Here is a 22,790-nt window from a genome sequence, read left to right as displayed (position 1 = left end):
TATGTTATTGGTAAGGCTTCCAGTCAACAGTAGGCTATTAGTAGTTAGCTTTGGAGAAGTCAAAAGGTGTACATGGATTTTCAACTGTGAGAAGAGTTAGTGCTCCTAACTCCTGTGTTGTTCAAGAATCAACTGCAGCACAGGCTGAGAATCCTTAGTCCAAAAATCCAAAGTCCAAAATGCTCCTAAATGAGAAACTTTCTGAGTGCCAACATGATGCCACAAGTGGAAAACTCCACACCTGACCTCATGTAATGGGTTGCAGTCAAAACTCAGTCAAACTTTGCCTCATGTACAAAATTATTAAAAATATATAAATTACCTTTAGGCTATGTGTATTAAGTGCATATGAAACTTAAATGAATTTCGTGTTTAGACTTGGGTTCCATCCCCAAGATAGCTTATTATGTATATGCAAATATTTCAAAATCCAAAAAGTCCAAAATCGGAAACACTCCTGGTCCTAAGCATTTCAGGTAAGGAATATTCAACCTGTAATAAATAATGAAGCTCCTGACTTCAAGGGGCTTATAATTTACATTCTACCAGAAAAGGCAGCCTGATCATGATCCACAATGGACAGGAAAAAAATGAAGGAAGAAGTTAGTTTTGGTTGAGATAAATTAAGTTTTATAGGTAACATTACATAGAAGACACACAAAACCTTTTATATGTTACTCAACAAAACTGGGATTCAGCTTCCTTGTTAGAACAACAACAACAAAAGGTATGTATTATATTTCAAAGGATTATTATTGTGATTTTTTTAAAAAAATGGACCAGGTACAGTGGCTCATGCCTGTAATCCCAGCACTTTGGGAGGCTGAGGTGGGCAGATCACGAGGTCAAGAGTTCAAGACCAGACTGGCCAACATGGTGAAACCCCACCTCTACCAAAAAACACAAAAATTAGCTGGGCATAGTGGCTCGTGCCTGTAATCCCAGCTACTTGGGAGGCTGAGGTAGGAGAATTGCTTGAACCGGGACCCAGGAGGCGGATGTTGTAGTAAGCTGAGATCACGCCACTACACTCCAACCTGGGCTACAGAGCAAGACTCTACCTTAAAAAAAAAAAAAAAAAAAAAGGCTGAGCACAATGGCTCACATCTGTAATCCCAGCACTCTGAGAGGCCAAAGCAGGCAGATCACCTGGGGTCAGGATTTCAAGACCAGCCTAGCCAACATGGTGAAACCCTGTATCTACTAAAAATAAAAAATTTAAAAATTAGCTGGGCATGGTGGCATGCATCTGCAGTCTCAGCTACTTGGGAGGCTGAGGCAGGAGAACTCCTTGAACTCAGAAGCAGAGGATGCAGTGAGTTGTGATTGTGCCACTGTACTCCAGCCTCGGTGACAGTGAGATTCCATCTCAAAAAAAAAAAATAATGTATGTAAAGAATTTGGATACTCAATAAGTGGCAACATTCTTTATGACCAATATTAACAATATTAGTAATAATAAAAACATATATCTTATTACCCTGCAATATCATCCATTTTACCTCCCACTCAAACCTACATACTAAACTTGGTATACTCAATTTTACCACTATACATTCATTGCTAACATTCTAGTCTTAGGAAATACCACATAAGCTTATTCCTAAAATAGCTACAATAATTAAAAAAAAATTTTTAACCAATAGCAGAATTCAAATGGACGAAGAATAAATATGCTAAAAATCAAATCAAACAGGGGAAAGAGGTGTAGAATAAAACAAAATTTTATGTAGATCTTTGTATATTGTGTTTTTAGTGTCTCAAAATTCTCCAGTCTATTTCTAGTACATCTCAGCCTACTGTAAAGTGGGGAACATAAAGGAAGAAACTATTTAGGAATAGAATCTATTGAAAACAAATACAAAAACAGAAGCTGCATTCACTCTTAAGCTTAAAAAAAAAGTCCCAGTAGTTTGGAGTTGAAGGGGGAAGGGGTGGTGAGAAGAAGCCACTGGTGAGGGCTGGGAAGGTCTGTGCTGCATATTCATTAATTGAGCTGATAGTGACTGAAGATCCTTTTACACAGGAGAAAGTGTTTTACTAGAGGACTGCCAACTAATAAATGGGCAGGATATGAAAGTATGGCTCATGTGAACTTGGCATCAGGTGCCAATGAGAGGATACAAAATGTGGCTCCAACACACAGCCCTTGCTGGTAGTGCTGAGTGAGTGACCTGGAGATCCTGCCATTTCCAGATGTCCACCTGACTTCTTGCTGAGCCATGTCACAACAACACACACAGCCATATCCATGGAGAAGTGCTTCTCAGTGGCACAGTAAGACACTGTGTGGAAACTCGAACTTTATTAATAATTTAAAGCGCCTAAGATTTAAGAAACACCTTCTGCTGGTGTTTTATAGTGGATTAGCTCTCTCTTACAAACAAGGTAAGGCTTTCCATCTCTGTGATTTGTGCTGGACTTGGTCTCCTTCATAGTGATAGAAAATGACTTTCTCTCATTTCTTCACTATCTTGGGAGGAGTGGGAGAGACAGAAGGGAATGGTAGATAGCAAATTTTCCAGATTGGCTAGAATATTTAGTGAATTAATTCTGAGCTACTATCTTCCATGTTATACATGGACCAGCAGACAGATGAATAGCAAGTAAAATATTATTTTAGAAAATCCACATAGAATTTCTGAATTTAAATAATCTTCAGTAATGGCTCATAGTAAAAATGGGATAGAGCGTGAGTTTCAGTTATCAGCTGTCAAGACTGCAAGGAATTCAAACGATCCAGAGAAGTTCTACTCAAAGTGCAAAGTCTGCGTTTCAGACCTGGCTATCTGCTGTGGATTTTCTCCCTCAGCCGACCTTTTTCCTTTTGTCATTTTTCATGCAGCCTTTGCTCAATACTTCTGAAGCTATTTCAGTGTCCACAGAGAAATGCTGCCGTGTTATATGCCAACTCTAAATGTACTTTTATCTCACTGCTTTTCTTTCCAGTCAGGTGTTTTATAATAACAAACAGTAACAAAGGCTTTTTTTTATTACTTAAAATATTCAGTGGCTTTTGTCTTCCTAGCGTCAGCAGTAACGTCAGAGGATTGTATCCAAGGAGCTAAATGTGCAGGACCCAGGGTCAGAGCAGCTGAATACACCAACCTCAGAAAACACAGACAATGAATTGCAAATGACACTCAAAACAAAACGAGAAAAAAAACCTTCACACAGAAAACTACAAAAGAACTCTACAGACACTGAATTGGCTTTCTGTACACACTGATCCTGCTTAACTGTGTGTGGTAACTAACCAAACGCTTCAGATACTCATGGCCACATATAAAGGGTTTTTCTTTATTTTGTGTGTGTGGGGGGAGAGGCGTTATAAATATAAAAATATTTCTTTCCTTCAAGTCTATTCTTTATTTTTTAAAAAGCTTCACTACGGGGAGATAGCTGCAGCTCTTTCTGTTTCGATCTTCAAACACACTAAAGAGTGGCATTAGCGATGAAGTGATTAGTCTTCCGTTAATTCTGCTGAAGGTTCTACACAAAAGGTATATTGTTTCAGCTGGGATTCACATCATGAAACAAAATGGTTTGGTAAACCCAATAGAAGTGATAGCCCTTTCATGACACACAGGGTTCAGTACTGTATATTTCAACTTGTTAGCAAGTCAGAAGCACAAGCGGGAAATCAGCCTACACTGCTACTGAGGATGAATGGGAAAGGCTAAATTGATGAGCTACTGTTTAGATTTTCCCACTGGGAATTATTCTCAACTGTCCAGGCATTACATCATTCAGGTAAATGGCAGCAGGACAAAATGCTTTTTATTTCTTTGTAGCTAACCACAGGGCAATATAAAAACTTGAAAAGAAATATATCTACTCTCTATCCATAATGAAGAAATAGGGTTTCTTAATTGCCAAGCTATGGTCAGTTGCAGCTGGTTGTTGGTAACTGAGGAGCTAAATGCATTCTGGTTGTCACCCAAAGGCAATGAAAACGCTTCCCTCTCTACATTTTTATAGTTTCTTTATGAAGCTCTTTGAATCATACTTTAAATCAAAGACAACAATCATATTGGTGTGACGGGCATATATGAAAATAAAATTTACCAAATACATCAGGATTTAAATGATTTTTAAAAACATTTCAGGCCAGGTGTGATGGTTCCTGCCTGTATCCTACCACTTTGGGAGGCCGAGGTGGGTGGATCACCTGAGATCAGGAGTTTGAGACCAGCCTGGCCAACATGGAGAAACCTCGTCTCTACTAAAAATACAAAATTAGCCAAGCATGGTGGTGTATGCCCATAATCCCAGCTACTTGGGAGGCTGAGGCAAGAGAATCACTTGAACCCGGAAGGCGGAGGTTGCGATGAGCCAAGATTGCACCATCACACTCAAGCCGGGGCAACAAGAACAGAACTCCAACTCAAAACAAAATTTTTTTTTCAAAAAGCTTTATAGTAAAACTTTTTTTTTTTTTTTGGCAGGGTCAGGGAGCACTGGTTTTCTCTCCATGTTACCTTCAAGATAAAACTCAAATTCCTCAACATATGACACCTCCCTTGCACACCTCTGTACTATGCTACCCTAGGAAGCCACACCAAAGTACCAAAACCTCTTATGCTATACTTGGTCACACTTCCATACCTTCAAAAATACTCAGTCTTCCAAAACTCAGCTCAGCTCTATCCTTCAGAAACAACCCACTCTCACTTTAAGTGACCCTCCTCCTCTAATTTCCTTAGATTTTGGTTGTCAATTACAGCATTTATTACATCACATTGAGTTATTGTTTTTTTTTGTTGGTCTCTCCTACTAGACTCTGAACTCCCTGAGCACTCTGCCTCATCTCTCTATTTTCAGGCTCTAGCCTTATGTCTGGTCTACAGTTATGCTCAATAAATGTTACAAGCCAATGAATGAGTAAATTAACAGATGAAAGAGACGAAAAATAGAAAAGAAGGAAAATAAATTCAGAAACTAGTATGACATGAATTGGATAAGTTTTAGGAGATACAGTAGTAATTGCAAGGGTATAATGGGTTCAGGGATTGTCAACCAGGCAATTACTAGGTATATTCAAATAGACATTGTAAATCTTTATCTGTTTTTTTAATCCCCCTTCCTCCTTAACCTTCAGTTTTTCTGCCCTTTCTCCCATCTCTCAAGGTTAACAAGTTACATTTTATAGGGCTTTTCTCTTTATATGTATCCCTCATAATTCTGTGACATTTATTATATATTGCTTTGTTTGGTTAAGGAACCAAATTCAAACAGGTTTTCTCCATTTTTGCTTATTCTTTAAACATGGCAGGACACCAAGCTTTGCAGAGTTCCATAGGCAACTCCCTGGGCTTGGTAACCCTCCCAATACCTGATTTGTTTAAACATACAATACTGGTGAAGCAGGAATAAAGATGTAAGACTTTTTCCAAAAGTATTTCCAAGTATTTACAACCAAGTTTCAAGAAGGAAATCTTACCCATGGCTTGTTTCCCCATGGCACACTGGTAAGTGTTTCTCGGAGACTGGTTATGGTGAGGATATGGGATCAGTCCAGCACACACGCCAAGAAGAGTGAAGGGTTCAATCTCCAAGTGGGTGGTGTCTCTAACAAGTTAAGTAAGAATCGGATATCTTAAGCATCAACTGCAAAAATAAGTTTCTCTTAGTGGTATAAAAATATTGTTATCTAGGTCCCCAAGGGATTTATGAGTCAATAAAATTCAATGCTTGTAAAACTGGTAAAATAAAAACACACTTAAATACAATGAAACATAAGAACTTGTAATTAACACATAAATTACTATACTCAACATATAGAAATATATTAATATCCATATGGATGAGTAGCCTGGTTTTCCTCATTCTTCTGACATATATCAGTTAGTACATTGTATCACCATTTTAGAGAGGAATATACCTACTTTAAGAATAGTTATTATAGGCCAGGCACGGTGGCTCACACCTGTAATCCCAGCAATTTGAGAGGCCGAGGCAGCGGATCATCTGAGGTCAGAAGTTTGAAACCAGCCTGGCCAACATGGTGAAACTCTGACTCTACTAAAAATATATAAAAACTTAGCCAAGCATGGTGGTAGGTGCCTGTAATTCCAGCTACTCAGGAGACTGAGGCAGGAGAATCACTTGAACTCGGGAGATGGAGGTTGCAGTGAGCTGAGATCACACCACTTAATTTTAATTACCTTAAATTTTAAAACTCAAACTGAAATTTAACTCAGTTCAGTTATTTAAAACCTTTCATCTTGGAAAAACTCACATTTATGAATCTTTTTAAAGTGTAAATGTTTTGAAATCAGATCAAGTATTTCTGATAAAAAATTGGCATCCAAATTGAAATGTGCTGTAAGTGCATACCAGATTTTGAGGACTTATATAGTAGGAAAAAAGTGTAAAATATCTCATTAGTTTTATATTAATTACATGTTGACATAATATTTTGGATATACTAACAAATAAAAATATTATTTAAAATAATTTTACCTGTTTCTTTTTCTTTTTAATGTGGCTTTCGAAGTTATATAGGTGGCATTTTATTTTACTGGACAGCTCTGCTATAGATAGTACTGGACACAAACTAAGATTTTACCTAGTAGATGTCAGAATCTTGGTGACTTTCATAATATATTTCTGCAGAAAATTCAGTTTTTTTGGCCAAATGATAAAGCAACTCAGATGTGTTAATAGGAAAGATTACCCAGATTAATTATAGGTCTTTGTGGAAAGTACCAGATGTGACATCCAGATCTGTGATATCTGTGGACCCGTTATTTCTCCCTCAAGTGTTTGTGAAGTATAACTTTAAAAATTTCAGTGGTTTACAGCACCTGTGAACAGAAGTGATGTCCAAGAAACCAGGTCCCAACCCATCAATGGAATACACCTGGTAAAAGATCTCCCATTTATCCAGTTATTCATCTGTTTTTTTTTTTCAAAACACATGTATTAAATTATGTCCCTAGTTTGGTGAGAGAAGGTGCTTTCCATGTATTTCTTGGTTTGAAGAGTATTGTTTTGATCTTATGACCTAGCAGAACCCCAAACCTCTCAGACAAGCAGGAAGGGAAAAGACTTCCTTTATCAAGAAGGAAGGGAAAAGACTCTAGGTTTTGTTTTACTTTTTTCTTTAAACAGCATGAGCTTATAAGCTACATTTTACAGTCTAGAAGAAAACAGATTTTCTTTTAAATGTACTGTTTTAAATATTGGCCAAGTTGACATTCTCCATCTAAGTAAAAACCAATTTTTCAGATGTTAAAATTGGACTGAGTTGAAAAATGAAAAGAAACATCTGAAGTTTTTTTCTTCTACTATAACAACATACATAAAATCATATAGTATCTAATAATTACTAGAAGCCCAAACACTCTAGATTCCAATTTTACAAAAAAGAAAAGAAAATTATTCTCTTTAAAATCATCAGTTTAGAAACTGAACAGGAATTGAGAAATCAAAAAAAATTTTTTTTGAGACAGAGTTTCACACTTGTTGTCCAGGCTGGAGTGCAATGGTGCGATCTCGGCTCACTGCAACCTCCACTTCCAGGTTCAAGTGATTCTCCTGCCTCAGCCTCCCGAGTAGCTGGGATTACAGGCATGCACTACCATGCCTGGCTAATTTTGTATTTTTAGTAGAGATGGGGTTTCTCCATGTTGGTCAGGCCAGTCTCAAACCCCTGACCTCAGGTGATCCACCTGCCTCGGCCTCCCAAAATTCTGAGATTATAGGCATGAGCCACTGCGCCTGGTCAAGATTTTTTATTCACTGTGTATAAAGCACTTAAATTCAGTTCAAATGAAAACTAAGTAACCTGTTGTTTACAATAGTGGAAAAATTGGAAACTGCCTAAATATCAGTAGAAAACTAGTTAATAAACTAAATATGTGTAAGTAGATAATGTAGTATCAGCAATTAAAAAAATATATATTTATATATATACAGTCACACACCACATAACGTTTTGGTCAACAACGGACTGCATAAATGACAGTGGTTCCAAACGATTATAATACTGCACTTCTACTGTATTTTTTCTTTGTTTAGATATGTTTCGATATACCAATACTTACCATTGTGTTACAACTGCCTACAATATTCAGTAGAGTAATATGCTGTACAGGTTTGTAGTCTAGAAGCAATAGGCTTTAGCATATAGTCTATGTGTGTAGTAGGTGACAGATATCACCTAGGTTTAAGTACACTATGATGTTCACATAATGAAATCACCTGAAAACAAATTTCTCAGAATGTATCCCCATCATTAAGTGACACATGACTGTGTATACAAATATACAAGTATATAAATATATATACTAATATGGAAAATATCTGGAATATTTTGGTAAGTTTCAAAATCAAGACACTGGAAATGTTATCATTGTTTTATAAACACACATTGTGTGGAATCATGTATCTATGTTTGTTCTCAGAAAAAAAATCTAGAATAGTACATAAGAAATTATTAGCATTGGTGACTTCTCGAGGGCAGAGTCTGGTGGGATGGCAAAGGAAAGGGATTCATTCTTCGTACTTAATGCGTTTCTACATTTAAAAAATGTAAGTATAAATTAAATAATACAAAAATTTCTACAGTTTTAAAATGAAATTAATTCGATGTATGGAATAGCTTGGTAACTGGGTAATGCTGAGAGTTATATTCATTTACATCAATGAAAACCAGATGAAAATCCCTGCCTTCATGAAGCTTCTAGTGAGGGGAGATAGACAGTACATAGATACATCAGTAAAACACCCATTTTACTACATAGTTCTAGGCGTAAGAAGGAAAAATAAAAAGGAGTAAAGAGGAGTGGATAGAGACAAGGGTTTCTATTTTCAATAGAGCGGTCAGAAAAGTTTCCTAAGAAGGTGACACCTGAGTGAAGACCTGGAGGAGGTGAAGCAGTGAGCCATGTAGGTATGTGCGAGAGTGCTCCAGGCAGAGGAGGCAGCCAGTGCCAAGGTGCTAAGGCAGAAGCATGCCTATAGTGTTCAGAGAAGAGGCTAGTGTGGTTGAAACAGGGAGTGGGGAGAGGTAGAAATGGAAGTGGGCAGATCGTGCAGGAACTGGAAGGCCTCTGTAAGAACTTCTGAGGGAGACAGAAAGCCCCTGAGGTATTTGAGAAGAGAACTGACACGACCCCTCTGCTCTATTAGGAAAAGAAAAACTGCATGGGAACAGGTGTTAAAATAGTCAGGCTTTTGCAAAAATCCAAGTGGCCTGGACTAGGTGGTGGATTGAGGTAGTGAAGAGTTCAGATTCCAGGTGTATTTGGAAGGCTCACATGATAAGCTAGGGGTTAATGTGGCTATAGAGAAAAAGGGTCAGGATAGAAATGGAGGGTTTTTTTGGTTTGAGTAACACAAAGGATAGAACTGCCATTTATGGGGCTACTATAAAACAGTTATTTTATATACTCACGCTATATATTTTGAGTCAAGGTCTTACTTTGTTGCCCAAGCTGGCCTGCAGTGGTGTTCTGATCATAGCTCACTGCATCCTCAAACGGGGCTCAAGTGATCCTTCCACCTTAGACTCGCAAGGAGCTTGGATCACAGGTGTACACCACAACAACCAGCTGACTTTTAAAATTTTTAGTAGAGATGAGGTCTCACTGTGTTGCCCATCTCAAACTCCTGAGCTCAAGCAATCCTCCTACCTTAGCCTCCCAAAGTGCTGGGATTACAGATGTGACCCACCACAACTGGCCCTCAGTCAATTTTGAATGAGGGGTATAAAATAGTACTTTGAGAGATTCATATCTTTAAGGAAGAAAAATTCTGACTAAAAAGTATTATTTACAAAGTGCAATATATATATATACATATATATATATATATTTGCAATATATATACTGGCAATAGGGTCTTGCTCTGTCACTCAGGCTGGAGTGCAGTGGCATGAACACGGCTCCCAAAGCCTCCACCTCCTGGGCTCATGCAATCCTCCAGCTATATCCCTCTGAGTGACTGGGACTACATGCATGAACCCCCACACCTGGCTAATTTTTAAGTTTTTGTAGAGATGGGGTCTTGCCATGTTACCCAGGTTAGTAAACTATAATCTTTTAAAAAGTAGTATATTTCAGTTGGTAGCAGAAAACAAAAAAGTTTTTCTTTTTCCTTGTTTTAAGAGATAGGCTCTCACCCAGGCTGGAGTGCAGTGCCACGATCATAGCTCACTGTAACCCATAACTCCTGGGCTCCAGCGATCCTTCTACCTCAACCTCCCAAGTAGCTAGGACTACAGGTGTGCACCCCATGTACTCAACCTGACTAATTTTTTATTTTTATTTTTAGACATAGGGTCTTGCTATGCTGTCCAGGCTGGTCTCAAACTCTTGGCCTCAGGCAATTCACCTGCCTCAGCCTCCCAAAGCACTGGGATTACAGGAGTGAGCCATTATACTGGGTCAGAAAAGTACTTATTCTTGATTGAAGACATAAATAGTTATCAGGTGATAGTATTAAACTCCCTAGCAATATATCTGCAAGAATTCCAATTTCAGGTAAGTGGTACATCAGTCACATGCATCAGACAGCAAGATACATAGATGTTCTTTAATGTACTCCAAATGGAATGCAGATGCTTCTAAAAATATCACTGTTCAAGAAGAAATATTGTGAACATACTACCAATTCAAGTGTATAAACTGCACATAAACTTAGAGATAGTTTTTGAACAGACTATGTAGGGAATTCCTGCACTGACAGTAAGAATTCAGATGTCCATGGACAAAATCATCTCTAAAAGAGATAAGTACATTTTTATACAGCTTGATTCGTTAGTTCAATTTTGACAATAATCAAGTATAAAAATCAGAGAAGCAACTCCTTTTAAAAAATATACATTGAGGCCAGGCATGGTGACTCATGCCTATAATCCTAACTACTCAGGAGGCTGAAGTGGGAGGACTGCTTGAGATTAGGAGTTTTAAGCTTCAGTGAGCTATGTCGTGCCACCGTACTCCTTCTGAGTGACAGAGCAAGACCATCTCAACAAAAAACAAAAAAAGAAACTGCATATCTGTGTGTGTGTGTGTGTGTGTGTGTGTGTGTGTGTGTGTACACACTAACTGTCACATGAACAGAAAGGATAATTAAATCTAAAGATGACTAGCTGCTCTGTAATACTCTTCACTGGGATAAATGATGGGTTATGCTCTGCATTAAAATTGTAAATTTCTATATGGTACATATATACGATGAAATACTATGCACCCATAAAAAGGATTAAGATGATGTCTTTTGCAGGGACATGGATGAAGCTGGAAGCCATCCTCAGCAAACTAACGCAGGAACAGAAAACCAAACACCACATGTTCTCACTCATACGTGGAAGCCGAACAATGAAAACATGGACACAGGGAGGAAACAACACACACCGGGGGACCTGTTGCGGGGCTTGGGGAGGGAGAACATCAAGATAAATGGCTAATGCATGCGAGGCTTAATACCTAGGTGATGGGTTGATAGGTACAGCAAACCACCAAGACCCACATTTACCTATATAACAAACCTGTACTTTCAAAATAAAAAAAAGATTGTATTTTCTAACAGTTCCTGTCAAAAGAGTACAAGATAGGTCTGAAGAAGATAATGAAAAGAGAAAGTAATTTCTATAGTCAGAACAGGTTTTAATTTATGCCTGCTATGGATCCTACTTACTTATTAATTGTGTGTTCATACAGTGCGATGTTACAATCATTTTCTTCATTCACATCTAAATATTCAACCAGACTCTCATGTAGGAAATCTTCAAAATTCCTGGGAAATTATTGATCAAAGAGACATCATTAAAAAGCATTCATTTTTTCTTCAGGATTTTATATAATAACAGGAGATACTGGCTTTCATTTAGGCCCAAAGCACCTTTGTCTTCCAGAGAGTATCATTACATTGGGATACCTGAAACAAGTTATTCTTAGCTCATACAGCAACCACAAATTGCTGAAATAAAAACAGCAAAGTGTCCATCAGTAACTATTGTCAATCTAGTCCCCACTTCTTAAAAAAATTCTAACCACAGAAACCTCATGATGAGACCTACGGTGTCTACACTGACATATAATGTGTAAGTCCTTTTCTTACCAGAAACATTTACTTGTGTACCACTTGACACCAAGACTCTATAACCATCATGATCTAAATTCATGAATATTTTACAATGTCCAAGCGAGTTCATGTGGAGCAAAATAGGTTTTTAACAGGCTAGCAATCTGATGAAAAGAAATTAAAGTACTAAATGAAAATATACTTTTCTTAAATCATGTACGTGTGTACTAAGGAGATTGATAAGTTTTACTTTTGGCTACTTACCTGTACCCTTGGGCCAGCTCTTCCATATGTTTATTTGTGACTGCTGGCTTCTGCTTCTTGACAATTATATAGGGTCTAGAATGGAAAAAGCAAAACCAAATTAATAGTAATTCCAGGGAAAAATTACACAGGCAAGTTAGTTTACCAAAGTGAGATGAGGGAAGATGTAAATACAACCAAACCTATTCCCGGATTGCTGAGGACAGCAGGTATTTTTTGTATGCATGAGCATGGTGTAGGGGCCTACGTTCTCTCTCACATATATACATGCACAGACCCAAGCCCATGTGCACATGTACGTGTGTACATATTCATGCACACACACAGTGCTTCCTGCAAGTATCTTAAAAAACATTTGATTTTAAACAAAAAGGCAACACAAAAAAATGATAATAAAATCAGAAAAGGAAACAAAATCTTTAATGTTATATTTTTTTAAAACTGTGTGATGTATCATTCCAAAAACGTCCCCTGATTTCACATTGGAAATATTTTGTATACTACTCACAGAATTAACAGGCAAAGAAGCACTGTCACCGAGGGTAATAATGGCATTGTGCTATGAGGTTCTGATGAATATCCAGATATTTAGAGTAGTTTGATTTAGTCTAAACATCACTGAGCTAGGCTAGCAAGACACTTAAAGCTACACATGACCAAAGAAAGTGGCTAAAAGCTGGCAGAGAATAAAGCTTTCTTACTTTATGATCTTCAGCGACATAACGGGTGGAAGGTGGAGAGGGCATTCTGGCAGATTAACCTGTAACTGTCAGTGGGGACTTGCCTCGGAGGGCTTTGCCACCATGAGGAAACCCTGACACAAAGGATGGCATGCAGCACTGAAACGTCAAGGGCTGTTGCTATTTGGATAAGCAGCTCTTACAGAGAGAAGCAAGTAACCACCAGACACTTGTACGCTCTACCCTAAAGTCCAAATAACTATTTGAGGACTAATGAGCACTTTTAAATAGTTAAGAAGAGGAGCTACACAGTTACAAAAGGGGAACACAAGTTGTTGAAAAATGAACTGGGTGAGCTTTTCATGGAAATCCGCAGTACCTCGAAATTCTGGCTCCTTCTTGGTAGGAAAGCAGAGCCCACTAACGCCTCATTTGAGCACTGCAGTGAATTTCAGGTTAAGCCTCAGACGTGACAACAGAAATAGGAGGAAGAGAGGGAGGGGACCACATTTAGCTGCCTCAGTTATCCTTACTTTACTCAACACATTCTACTATTTTTTCCTGCTAGATCTGTTATGCCATTCTAAAGCTGCTTCTATAAAAGAGTTTTCTTTTTGAATATGTCATATTATATTGGATGTAATGAAATCCTAAAAAAGAGTAACCTAGATATTGTCACTGTTATTCCTGTCGTTCACTGGATCACGTTGTTAATAGTTATACATAAGCACCTAAGGTGTGCCTGGCACCCTACAGAGCACTTACCACACGTGATATCAACTAGTTCTCATGACAATCTCAGGCAGGCATTACTGTTTCCATTTTACAGCCAAGGAAACCAAGGCTGAGGGACTGAAGTAGTATATTCAGAGTCACACAACTCAGTGAGTGGGAAGTTAGGATTCAAACACAGGTATATCATCAGCTATTCATTCTTTGGTTGCAAAGAAGAGAAACCAATTCTGGCTAATTTAAACAAAAAATGAAGTTTACTGGAGGCATTAAGAATTTACTGGTGCTGGGTGCAATGATCCCAGCACTTTGGGAAGCTGAGGTGGGTGGATCACTTGGGGCCAGGAGTTCGAGACCAGCCTGGCCAACACAGTGAACACCCCCACCCACCCCTACCTCTACTAATAATCCAAAAAATTAGCCACGTGCAGTGGTGCATGACTGTAATCCCAGCTACTCGGGGGGGCTGAGGCATGAAAACTGCCTGAACCTGGGAGGCAGAGGTTGCAGTAAGCCAAGATTGTACCACTGCATTCCAGCCAGGGTGACGAAGTAAGAGTGTCTCAAAATGAAAAAAACAAAAAAGAATTTAATGGAAAGACAAGAATCAAAGGAAAAGGTGAAATGCTCAGCCTCAGAAAGAAAAGGACCTACAGCAGTTCCAAGGATCCAGAAAATGAGGAGTAACAGGTAGTCTCTTGCATGCAACACTGGAGAATGAATTAAGTCCAATCACTTCCCTCCCTTGATTTATTCTACCTAGGATTTAAATTATCTGATGATGGGATCTGACTGGTCTCATTTGGGTCATATGCCCAACCCCTTGATGAAGAGAACAGGGTGCTGGGCTAACCATCCCAAGAAGCCTGCCAGTGGCAAGAGTTGGGGGGGGCAGTCCCCAAAGAAAATGAAGTACTGTCATCTGAAGGAGAAATCAATGCTAGACAGTCACTCGCAGTTCTGACAGGCCCCTAGCTACTGCTAGCTCACTGCCTCGTGCTTCAACATCACCCAAGGTCTACACAGAATAACTACAATAATACCAGAGAAGGCTTGTGAAACGAGGCAATGACCTTAGCTGATGTCTCTGCATATCCCCTCAAACCAGATACTATGTCACATTCATCTTTGTACCTCCAGCTCCTAGACAGTACCTGTGTATAATAAGCCCTTAATAAATACTTGCTGAATGAATAAAAGGAACCTACTTTTCCATTGTGTCTAATGTTATTTTATTTCTTCATGCCTCCATGTTTTCAATCTTGCCTTTTTTTAGCCTTTTTCCTCCCCTACCCCACTCCAACATTCAAGTAACACAACCTACTCATCCTTTAAAGCTCAGTTTGTAGAAACAGACTATAGTGGGAAAAATCATGAGTCAAAATGAATCCTAAGGACTTTCAAATAAAAAACAGACTCTACCACTCTCTAGCTTTCAATAAGCTACTTTGCCTTACTGAACTTCAGTTTCCTCATTTGTTAAATGAAAAGAAAAATCCGACCTCATAGGGTTGAATGAAGTTAAAGCCTTACACATATGGTGCATCCACTGAAATGACAAATAATGGCTAGCATTGACTACTAGCACAGTTGATTGGTATTAGTCATTTTTCCTGTTTTTCCCAGCAGACTGAGCTCTCTGAGGGCAGACTCTGTCTCCCATTAACCTAAATCCTCAGTACCTAATATGCATACTCATGAAGTGTTTGCTAACAATTAAATTTATCTTCACAATGAAAGAGGTTAAAGCAGTTTCAAAAATAAAAACAAGTCATTTCTTTCAAGAGCAAATATAAAGAGATTCTTAAAAACTCTTTTTTCAGTAACACATACCTGCACAGCCTTCCTCCATCAGAAGAAATATAGACACATCGATCTGTAAGATTTGTTGAGATGGAAACAAATTCATTGATATATCCTGCTCTTCTCATCAGTCGAAATGTATTCACTAGCTTTTTATGGTCTCGAATGACACCCAATATGTTACCTAAGCAAAAAGAAAGAAAAGGTAAGTCAGAAATAAAAAATAAATCCATCCTGATTTAATATATCCAACCAATAAAAACAGTAAGCAGCACTAAGCAGTCATTTGAAAATACTGCTATTAACACCTGCAGCCAGTCCAAGGGGTTGCAGGGAAGCAATGAAGGAAGAATGGTTAAGGGCCAGTCCTTCCACATGCTGGCCAAGGAATACTGGAAAAGCTAGCTCCATTTTCCTCATCTGTCAGCACAGTGCTGGGAGCACAAACTTGGTGCCCAAAACCACCTGGGTTTGAACACTGTCCATCACATTCACAGGCTGGTAGTAAAGATTGAACAAGCTGATCATTTAAAGTACTGAGAATTCTGCCTATTACCTACTGCTATTATTAAACTGCTGCTTGTTTGAGGAAAACGAACTTTGCCTTCCAAGGTTAGTGGGAAGATTCAAAGAGGTACTGGGTCAAAGTGCAGAGTGAGGGCTCACTCAGTGTTACCCTCTGGGATACAATGAACAACGCAGTAAGTTAACAGCCCTGCTGAGACTCTGACCCCTTCCTCACCAGCCCATATGAAAAAGAGTTAATGTCTCTCAGAGTCAGAGGAAGGGGGAGAGGAAGAGAGAACAGATAAGTGGTAAGGGATAAGCTCATGGGGCTTACTAGTGAGAGGACAGGCACATAGAGCAGCAAATCAAAAGCAGAAAGGAAGAGAATACACTTGCTGCTGAGTCTGAAAGACTTTCAAGGAGGCAGGAAGAGGTATATGAAAGAAGTAACTGGAGTGTGAGCCAAGGAGAGGAACCCTCTTACCACAGGGTGCTAACATACTGATTATCAGACAGCTAAACAGAGTCAATTCACTGTAAGAGTTGATCTGATAATTTTCACAGAGTGACTCCAATATTTAACTTGCACTTAAAGATACCATGTTGAACCTTATTCCACTATGGATATGCCAGCAACTGCAAAAGGGCTGAATGCAGCCACTCTCTGCAATGCTACCCTTTAGCTCTAACAGCTATATCCTCTCAGAACCTTAGACAACCCAGCCAAAAAAGTAACTGTTTCTGTTATCATTGTTTTTTCTACTTTTAGGTGAAGCTCAACTTGGACCCAGAATTAAAGTGTATTTGTGCTTTAAATATCAGGATAATAATGGATTCCCTCCCCATCTTCACAGACTATCCAGGATCAACATGTCTCTATAATATACCCACCATTAAGAAACACAAGAAACACATTTGGGTAAGAGAGCTCTTCCCCACATAATAAATTCACATCTTCTACTCCCAAGTTACTGGCTAATTTAACAATCGGTCCATCTTCCATATCAGTTGTTATGTGTGTCATAAGGGCCAAGTTTTTAACCAAGCCGCATGCCTAAAAAACAAAAGATAGTCATTTCTAAGAATGAACATTAGTAATACAAAGTACAGTTTGCATCTGAAAATAGCTCACTACCTTGCTGGCAGCAATGCAAAGTGGTACAACTTTGTAGGGGATACCTTGGTAATTCACACAAATGCCTTTAAAAAATATATATCCTTTAACTCAGAGGAATTTATCTTCATAATAAGCAAGGTTATAAAACAGATTTAGTTACAGAAATGCTCAGCACAGTACTATTTGTAATTATAAATGTTGACAGCATCATATGTGCCCAACAAGTTGATTATATTAACAATTACTCCCAGACAATGGAACATTAAAGTCATTATGACATTGTATAAAATAAGTAAAGGAAAACATTAATAAATGCAGCTACGCAAAAATATAAAACTTCTGGCCTGAAATGAGAGACTGTATAAAATAACTGGCCAGTATCCTAAAGTTTCTTGGTCATGAAAGGTAAATAAAGACTGAAAAATACATTCAGATTAAAAGAGACAAGGAGACATGACACCTAAAAACAACGTGTGATTCTGCACCAGAAAAAAGACAACAGTGGGACAATTGGCAAACTCTGAATAAGATCCATAGATTACAGTATTGTTCAATATCATGAGGTTGATAACAGTGTTATGGTTATGTAAGGTGTTCACAGTTGGGAATCTAGATGAAGGATTGTGGAAAATCTTTGTACCAGTTTTTTAAGTTTTTTGTACATCTAAAATTATTTCAAAATGAAAAGGAAATAAATAGTTTTAAACTTCTATACACGCTGGCAAAGTTCTAAAACAAAAATACCAACAAGGACAGAATATAAAAATATTCTTATGTGTGTCATAAGGGCCAAGTGAATAGAAAAAAAATACTTAAAGACAGATGATTTGTAAGATTGTATCTTCAAGTCTTAAAATCATCTGCTGCAGTAATGCACAAAATAGCTACTTTGCTGAAGTTAGCTGAAACAATTTCTGGGAAATGAAATGTTTCAAAGTTCAAGATATATAAATTATAAAAAATTTGACAAACTGCATAATTTAGTGTCAATTTCCATATGGTTTAAGATAAATTAGAAGAATAATTTATAAAAAACCACAACTCTACACAGACTCCTATTTTCACCTCTTCCAAATAATAACAAATCCCTACACTTTGGAACCTACATCTTTTACTTGTCATAACTGAACTTATTAAGTCAGCATATGTTCATGGGGCCTCTACTCTAACCAAGCTTGAAATAGAAGCTTGAGATTAGGAGCTTGAGATACAATGGTGAACCTCCCTTCCTCCAGATTTTACAATTTAGAAGGAATAGAATCAAGTGAAACTAACAATGTTAACACAAATGAAAAAGGACCACAACACAGAGAGTAGCGGGTGGTATAAAAGTAAACCAATGTAAACTCCCTGGCTTGGTGTTTCGGCAATTGCTTGTGTTTCCAATATAAGTGAGTTAGAATCCACATTAGGTAATGGACTGTATACTCCTAATTGGCTGTGACTGAGACCACCTAAGGACAATAAGGAGCTGCTCAAAAAGAGCCTCTCATGAGCATGAGAGATGATAGGTCTTTCAATCTGCCTTCACAGTCTTACCCCTTCTGTGCATGGTTTGATTTGGGGATAAACTAAAATAAGCAAGAGAAACATGGACTGTATTACTTTTAGCTAACCTACTGAATCAAATGCTTCTGCAAGTCCTAGTTTTAGAATGATACTAATGTAGTCTTCCAAGCATGTCAATATTTTTTTGCCAGATAAATGGCAGACCAAAGAAAGGATATGGCCTAGGAGATGGGAACAGAAACAGAACACCCCAACCCCACACTATGCACAGACATAGGTATCACCTCTGACACAGCATCAAGACTCCTCAGATTCCTTACCTCTCCTTCAGGAGTGTCCGAAGGACAGAGCATTCCCCACTGAGATGGCTGGAGGGAGCGAGGACCACTCACTTTTCTTGTTTTTTCAAACTGGGAAGAGATTCTTGTCATCATGCCCAGTGCAGATATATATGACAAGCGAGACAGCACTTGGGTCACACCCTGGCGGTCCATTTTAAATCTTTTTAGAGACCAATTTCCCTGTAGGGAGATGAAAGACACAAGACTATTCCTAACCCAATCCTATATTGTCTGATACTGTGCAGTAGCTCCAAGAAGTTAATTACAGGAACTTCATGCTTTCGAAATTAGAGCCATGACACGTATTCAGAAATCAAAGCATCACAATTAAAATAAAAACTTAGTCAAGTCACTCACTGGGGTTTTCTAGGAAGATAATGAACATTACTATGTCTAGCAAACATCTCAGAAGTGTTTGATGCATCAACCTTACCATATCAGAGCAGTCACCTTCTGAGGAACTAATTCTATACTGAAGAGCCCGTTCAACCAGAGATTTCCATGGAAGTCATAAACTAACTGATAACAACAGCAAAAAAGAGATCATTTCATGTTGGAATGTGCGATTATTTGGATGTTTTCCAAAGTTGGTCTTAAGAACAGCAAAATGTAGCAACAGAAAAATAACTCTGATAGCACTTATTTGGATAATGAACAAACTGAAGGCTTCCCAATCAAGGTTTAAGGAATCTAAAAATAGTATATATATGTTCATATTAAGAAATATATATTCTCTGTGGCCACTGTATCATTATTAAAATAGATTCATATGAAATAAATCCTGAACATTAAATTTACTTTACCTTCTTATGCATTAAATGTTATATTATTTTAAATATATTATTTTATAATTGTATTAATTGTATATACTGAAAATATTCTCAAGGAGAACTTAAAGATTAAGGTCAAAACTTTTTCAAATTTAAATTCATAGTAACATGAATTAATAGTAGAAAACAGTATTCATCAAAAAAGCAACGCAGATTGGGTATGGTGGCTCATGCCTATAATCCCAGCACTTTGGGAGGCTGAGGTGGGCAGATCACTTGATGTCAGGAGTTTGAGATTAGCCTGCAATGTGGCAAAACCTCGTCTCTACTAAGAATACAAAAACTAGCTGGGTGTGGTGGCACATGTCTGTGTTCCCAGCTACTTGGGAGGCTGAGGTGGAAGGATCAATTGAGCCCAAAAGGCAGGCAGAGGCTGCAGGGAGCTGAGATTGCACCACTGTACTCCAGCCTGGGAGTAAGACCCTGTCTCAGAAAAAAAAAAAAAAAAAAAAAAAAAAGCAAAGCAGACAATAATAATATGTGAACAAAATTGTTGACTCAAGTTTTCTAATTCCAAAAAGAAAAACTGCACCTGCCATGGTTCTTCATTCCTCCTCAGAGGACCCAATAAAAGCTAGGAATGTTGCCTTGAGAAAAATGCACATAGAAACAAGAACAAAAATTTAATATTCATTTTGGACTCTTGTGGATTCCAGGTTAAAAACTCTTGTAGCAGAAAAATTGCTAGGGTTTCAGGAAAAGATTAGGTGACCTGTTTGTATTAAAATATGTAACTTTGGGGGAGCTCCCTCACAAATTAAAGTTTGCTCACTATTACAGTAAAGATCAATCACTTTGGAACCTTAAGTTTCTGAAATGTGGAAAAGAGCTAAGCTCTAAGAAACTCTATTATAAGGCAAAGAAACAGAGCAACCATATATATTCCACAAATTAACCTCTCATATTATTACTTATTTCATTAACTCCTTTTATCCTCAGAGGGAGAATGAATCCAGTAAACTGACTTATGCCCAGAGAGTAAGAGTAAATAAGGTAAATAAGTATTCAGCACACAGCTAAAATAAAGCAGCAGCTGTTGGCAAGTAGCAAGTAGATGGGAGTAAAGCCAAGATGTTCGGCAAGAGAATTTGTTCTTGTATTCTGCAGGAGTATTACAAAAGGGAGAAATGAGAAACAGACAAGAGGTCTAAAACCGGTCCTTTGGGAAAAATGTATTTAGTAAAAAAGCATTCTGCTAATAGCAACTCAGAATTTTAAAGGCTGATCTTTTTCTGTTGCCTAGACTGGGGCACACCTATAACTGGGCCTGCTACTGATTTTTGTAATAAGCAGTTCTGTCGGGGAGGTAAAGCAGTTTCATTTAGGGGAAAAAGAACTACTTAAAATAGCTCTTTTGACCTGAAAATCATGGGTGAAGAAGCCAGGAAAAATAATTCTAAGAGAAGTGTGTTCAAGCACTCTTTGGAGGATTCTCTTCAAATATTCAGGGATCCACCTCAGACAAGTTCGGACCACCAGAGTTTATGTGCCTAAATAGGGACAAAGGCCTGGTTCACCTCAAATTTAGATGTAGCTGTCATTGCAAGGGCCACTAAGACCCACTATAAAGTTCCAAAGTCAAGTATTGAAGCAAGTCTGCAATAATTCTTTCATCATTAAGGGAATCAACATGGTAGATTATATCATGCTTTGTTAGGGCAAAATCTCATCCATAAAACTAATTTTATGTCTGGCATACAAAACATGAACCAGACTTCATCAGATAGACCTATAGTTGTCATGCTTTAAGAAAGGGAGCAAAAACCCATCTGATAACCTTTTATGAATAGCCTGAGACCTTGACTACACAGCAGCTGCCGAGAGCTGAATTCATCCAGAACTGAATTCATTGCTTATGTGAGGAACAGCTGATAGGTCTTTGAAGAATATAAAACTCCTGTGAAATGAAACATTTTGTATTATTTTGGACAAAAGGTTGCTAATTAATAAACCTGCCTGAAATGTGTCAATTTTACCACAGAAGAAAAAGAGGAAAGTATTCTTTAAAAGAATGGTTATTAACAGTTAAATGAAGATTTTTCTGCTATTCATCAGTATCTATTTTCTTATTGCCTCATATAACAGAAACTATAATTTTGCAGGAAAGTTATATATAACAAAATTCCTATTGATGACACTTCAGACTTTCTTTCAAAGTAGAAATTTGTGCTTTGTAAACATTCCTTTTACTATATATATATATATATATATATATATCACCTGGATTCTCAAAGTGCTTTGTTTCCATTCCATTGAACAGACTTATAAGTAAATTACAAAATGCCAAAAGAATGACTCAAGACTTACAGTAGAAATAGCGTTCACCATGCCATTGGTAATCTGGTCTTGGCGCATGTGTTTGACAACATCAAACTGGGCTGCTCTTTGTTTAGGAATCACCTGGTCGGCAATCTTTTTCATTTCAGAATTAAATTTTTTGAACAAGTCTTCAAAAAGAAGAGATAAAAGCTAAAAAAATAAAAGGTATATGGTAATTTTTCAAAAGGCATTGCTACATTATTTTAATAAACTTTAGGTCTTAAAAGTTTAAAAAAATAAGATGGAGAAACTGCTTAAAACAGAAAAAATAGGTATTTTCAAATTCAGTTTAATAGATATGTACATAATTTTCTACGTGCTTAACACTGTGCTAGGTATTTAAACGAAAGCAAAGATGATGATATCATCACTACATTCAAAGACATTTCATCTAGACCAGTCACTTCTAGACTTTTAGAGTTCATTGACCAATGATCTAATTTTTAATTTTATAGATAAAGTTATACATTAAAACTAAAAAGGATGTGGGGAGAAGAATTACCATTAAAAACTCTGAAGATACCCAAGATGTTTCCTGTATCATTGGTAAAGATGTAAATTGGTACAGTCACTTAGGAAACAGTTTGCCATTATCTACCTATCCCTATGCCCTAACAGTTCCTCTCCTAGGTATACCTACTGTAGGAGGTTC

At 37.7% G+C, this 22,790-nt stretch overlaps 1 protein-coding gene across 3 annotated transcripts in view; it reads right to left on the bottom strand.

The window, feature by feature from the left end:
* The window catches only part of POLR3B (RNA polymerase III subunit B), a 145,330-nt gene that overhangs the window by 56,365 nt on the left and 66,175 nt on the right, over nucleotides 1-22,790 (bottom strand). For all 3 annotated transcript variants that reach the window (XM_032285721.1, XM_032285728.1, XM_032285735.1), the window contains 7 exons: nucleotides 22,127-22,288; nucleotides 18,969-19,169; nucleotides 16,914-17,076; nucleotides 15,546-15,699; nucleotides 12,301-12,375; nucleotides 11,650-11,748; nucleotides 5,444-5,571 (listed from right to left, as the gene is read on the bottom strand). In XM_032285721.1, coding sequence (XP_032141612.1) covers nucleotides 5,444-5,571; nucleotides 11,650-11,748; nucleotides 12,301-12,375; nucleotides 15,546-15,699; nucleotides 16,914-17,076; nucleotides 18,969-19,169; nucleotides 22,127-22,288 — 982 coding nt within the window. The remainder of the gene's footprint in view (nucleotides 1-5,443; nucleotides 5,572-11,649; nucleotides 11,749-12,300; nucleotides 12,376-15,545; nucleotides 15,700-16,913; nucleotides 17,077-18,968; nucleotides 19,170-22,126; nucleotides 22,289-22,790) is intronic.

Source organism: Sapajus apella, unplaced genomic scaffold (genome assembly GCF_009761245.1).
Source record: "Sapajus apella isolate SASKATOON/1434 unplaced genomic scaffold, GSC_monkey_1.0 scaffold2, whole genome shotgun sequence".
Taxonomy (NCBI): Eukaryota; Metazoa; Chordata; class Mammalia; order Primates; family Cebidae; genus Sapajus; species Sapajus apella.
This window is presented reverse-complemented; position numbering and strand designations above follow the sequence as displayed.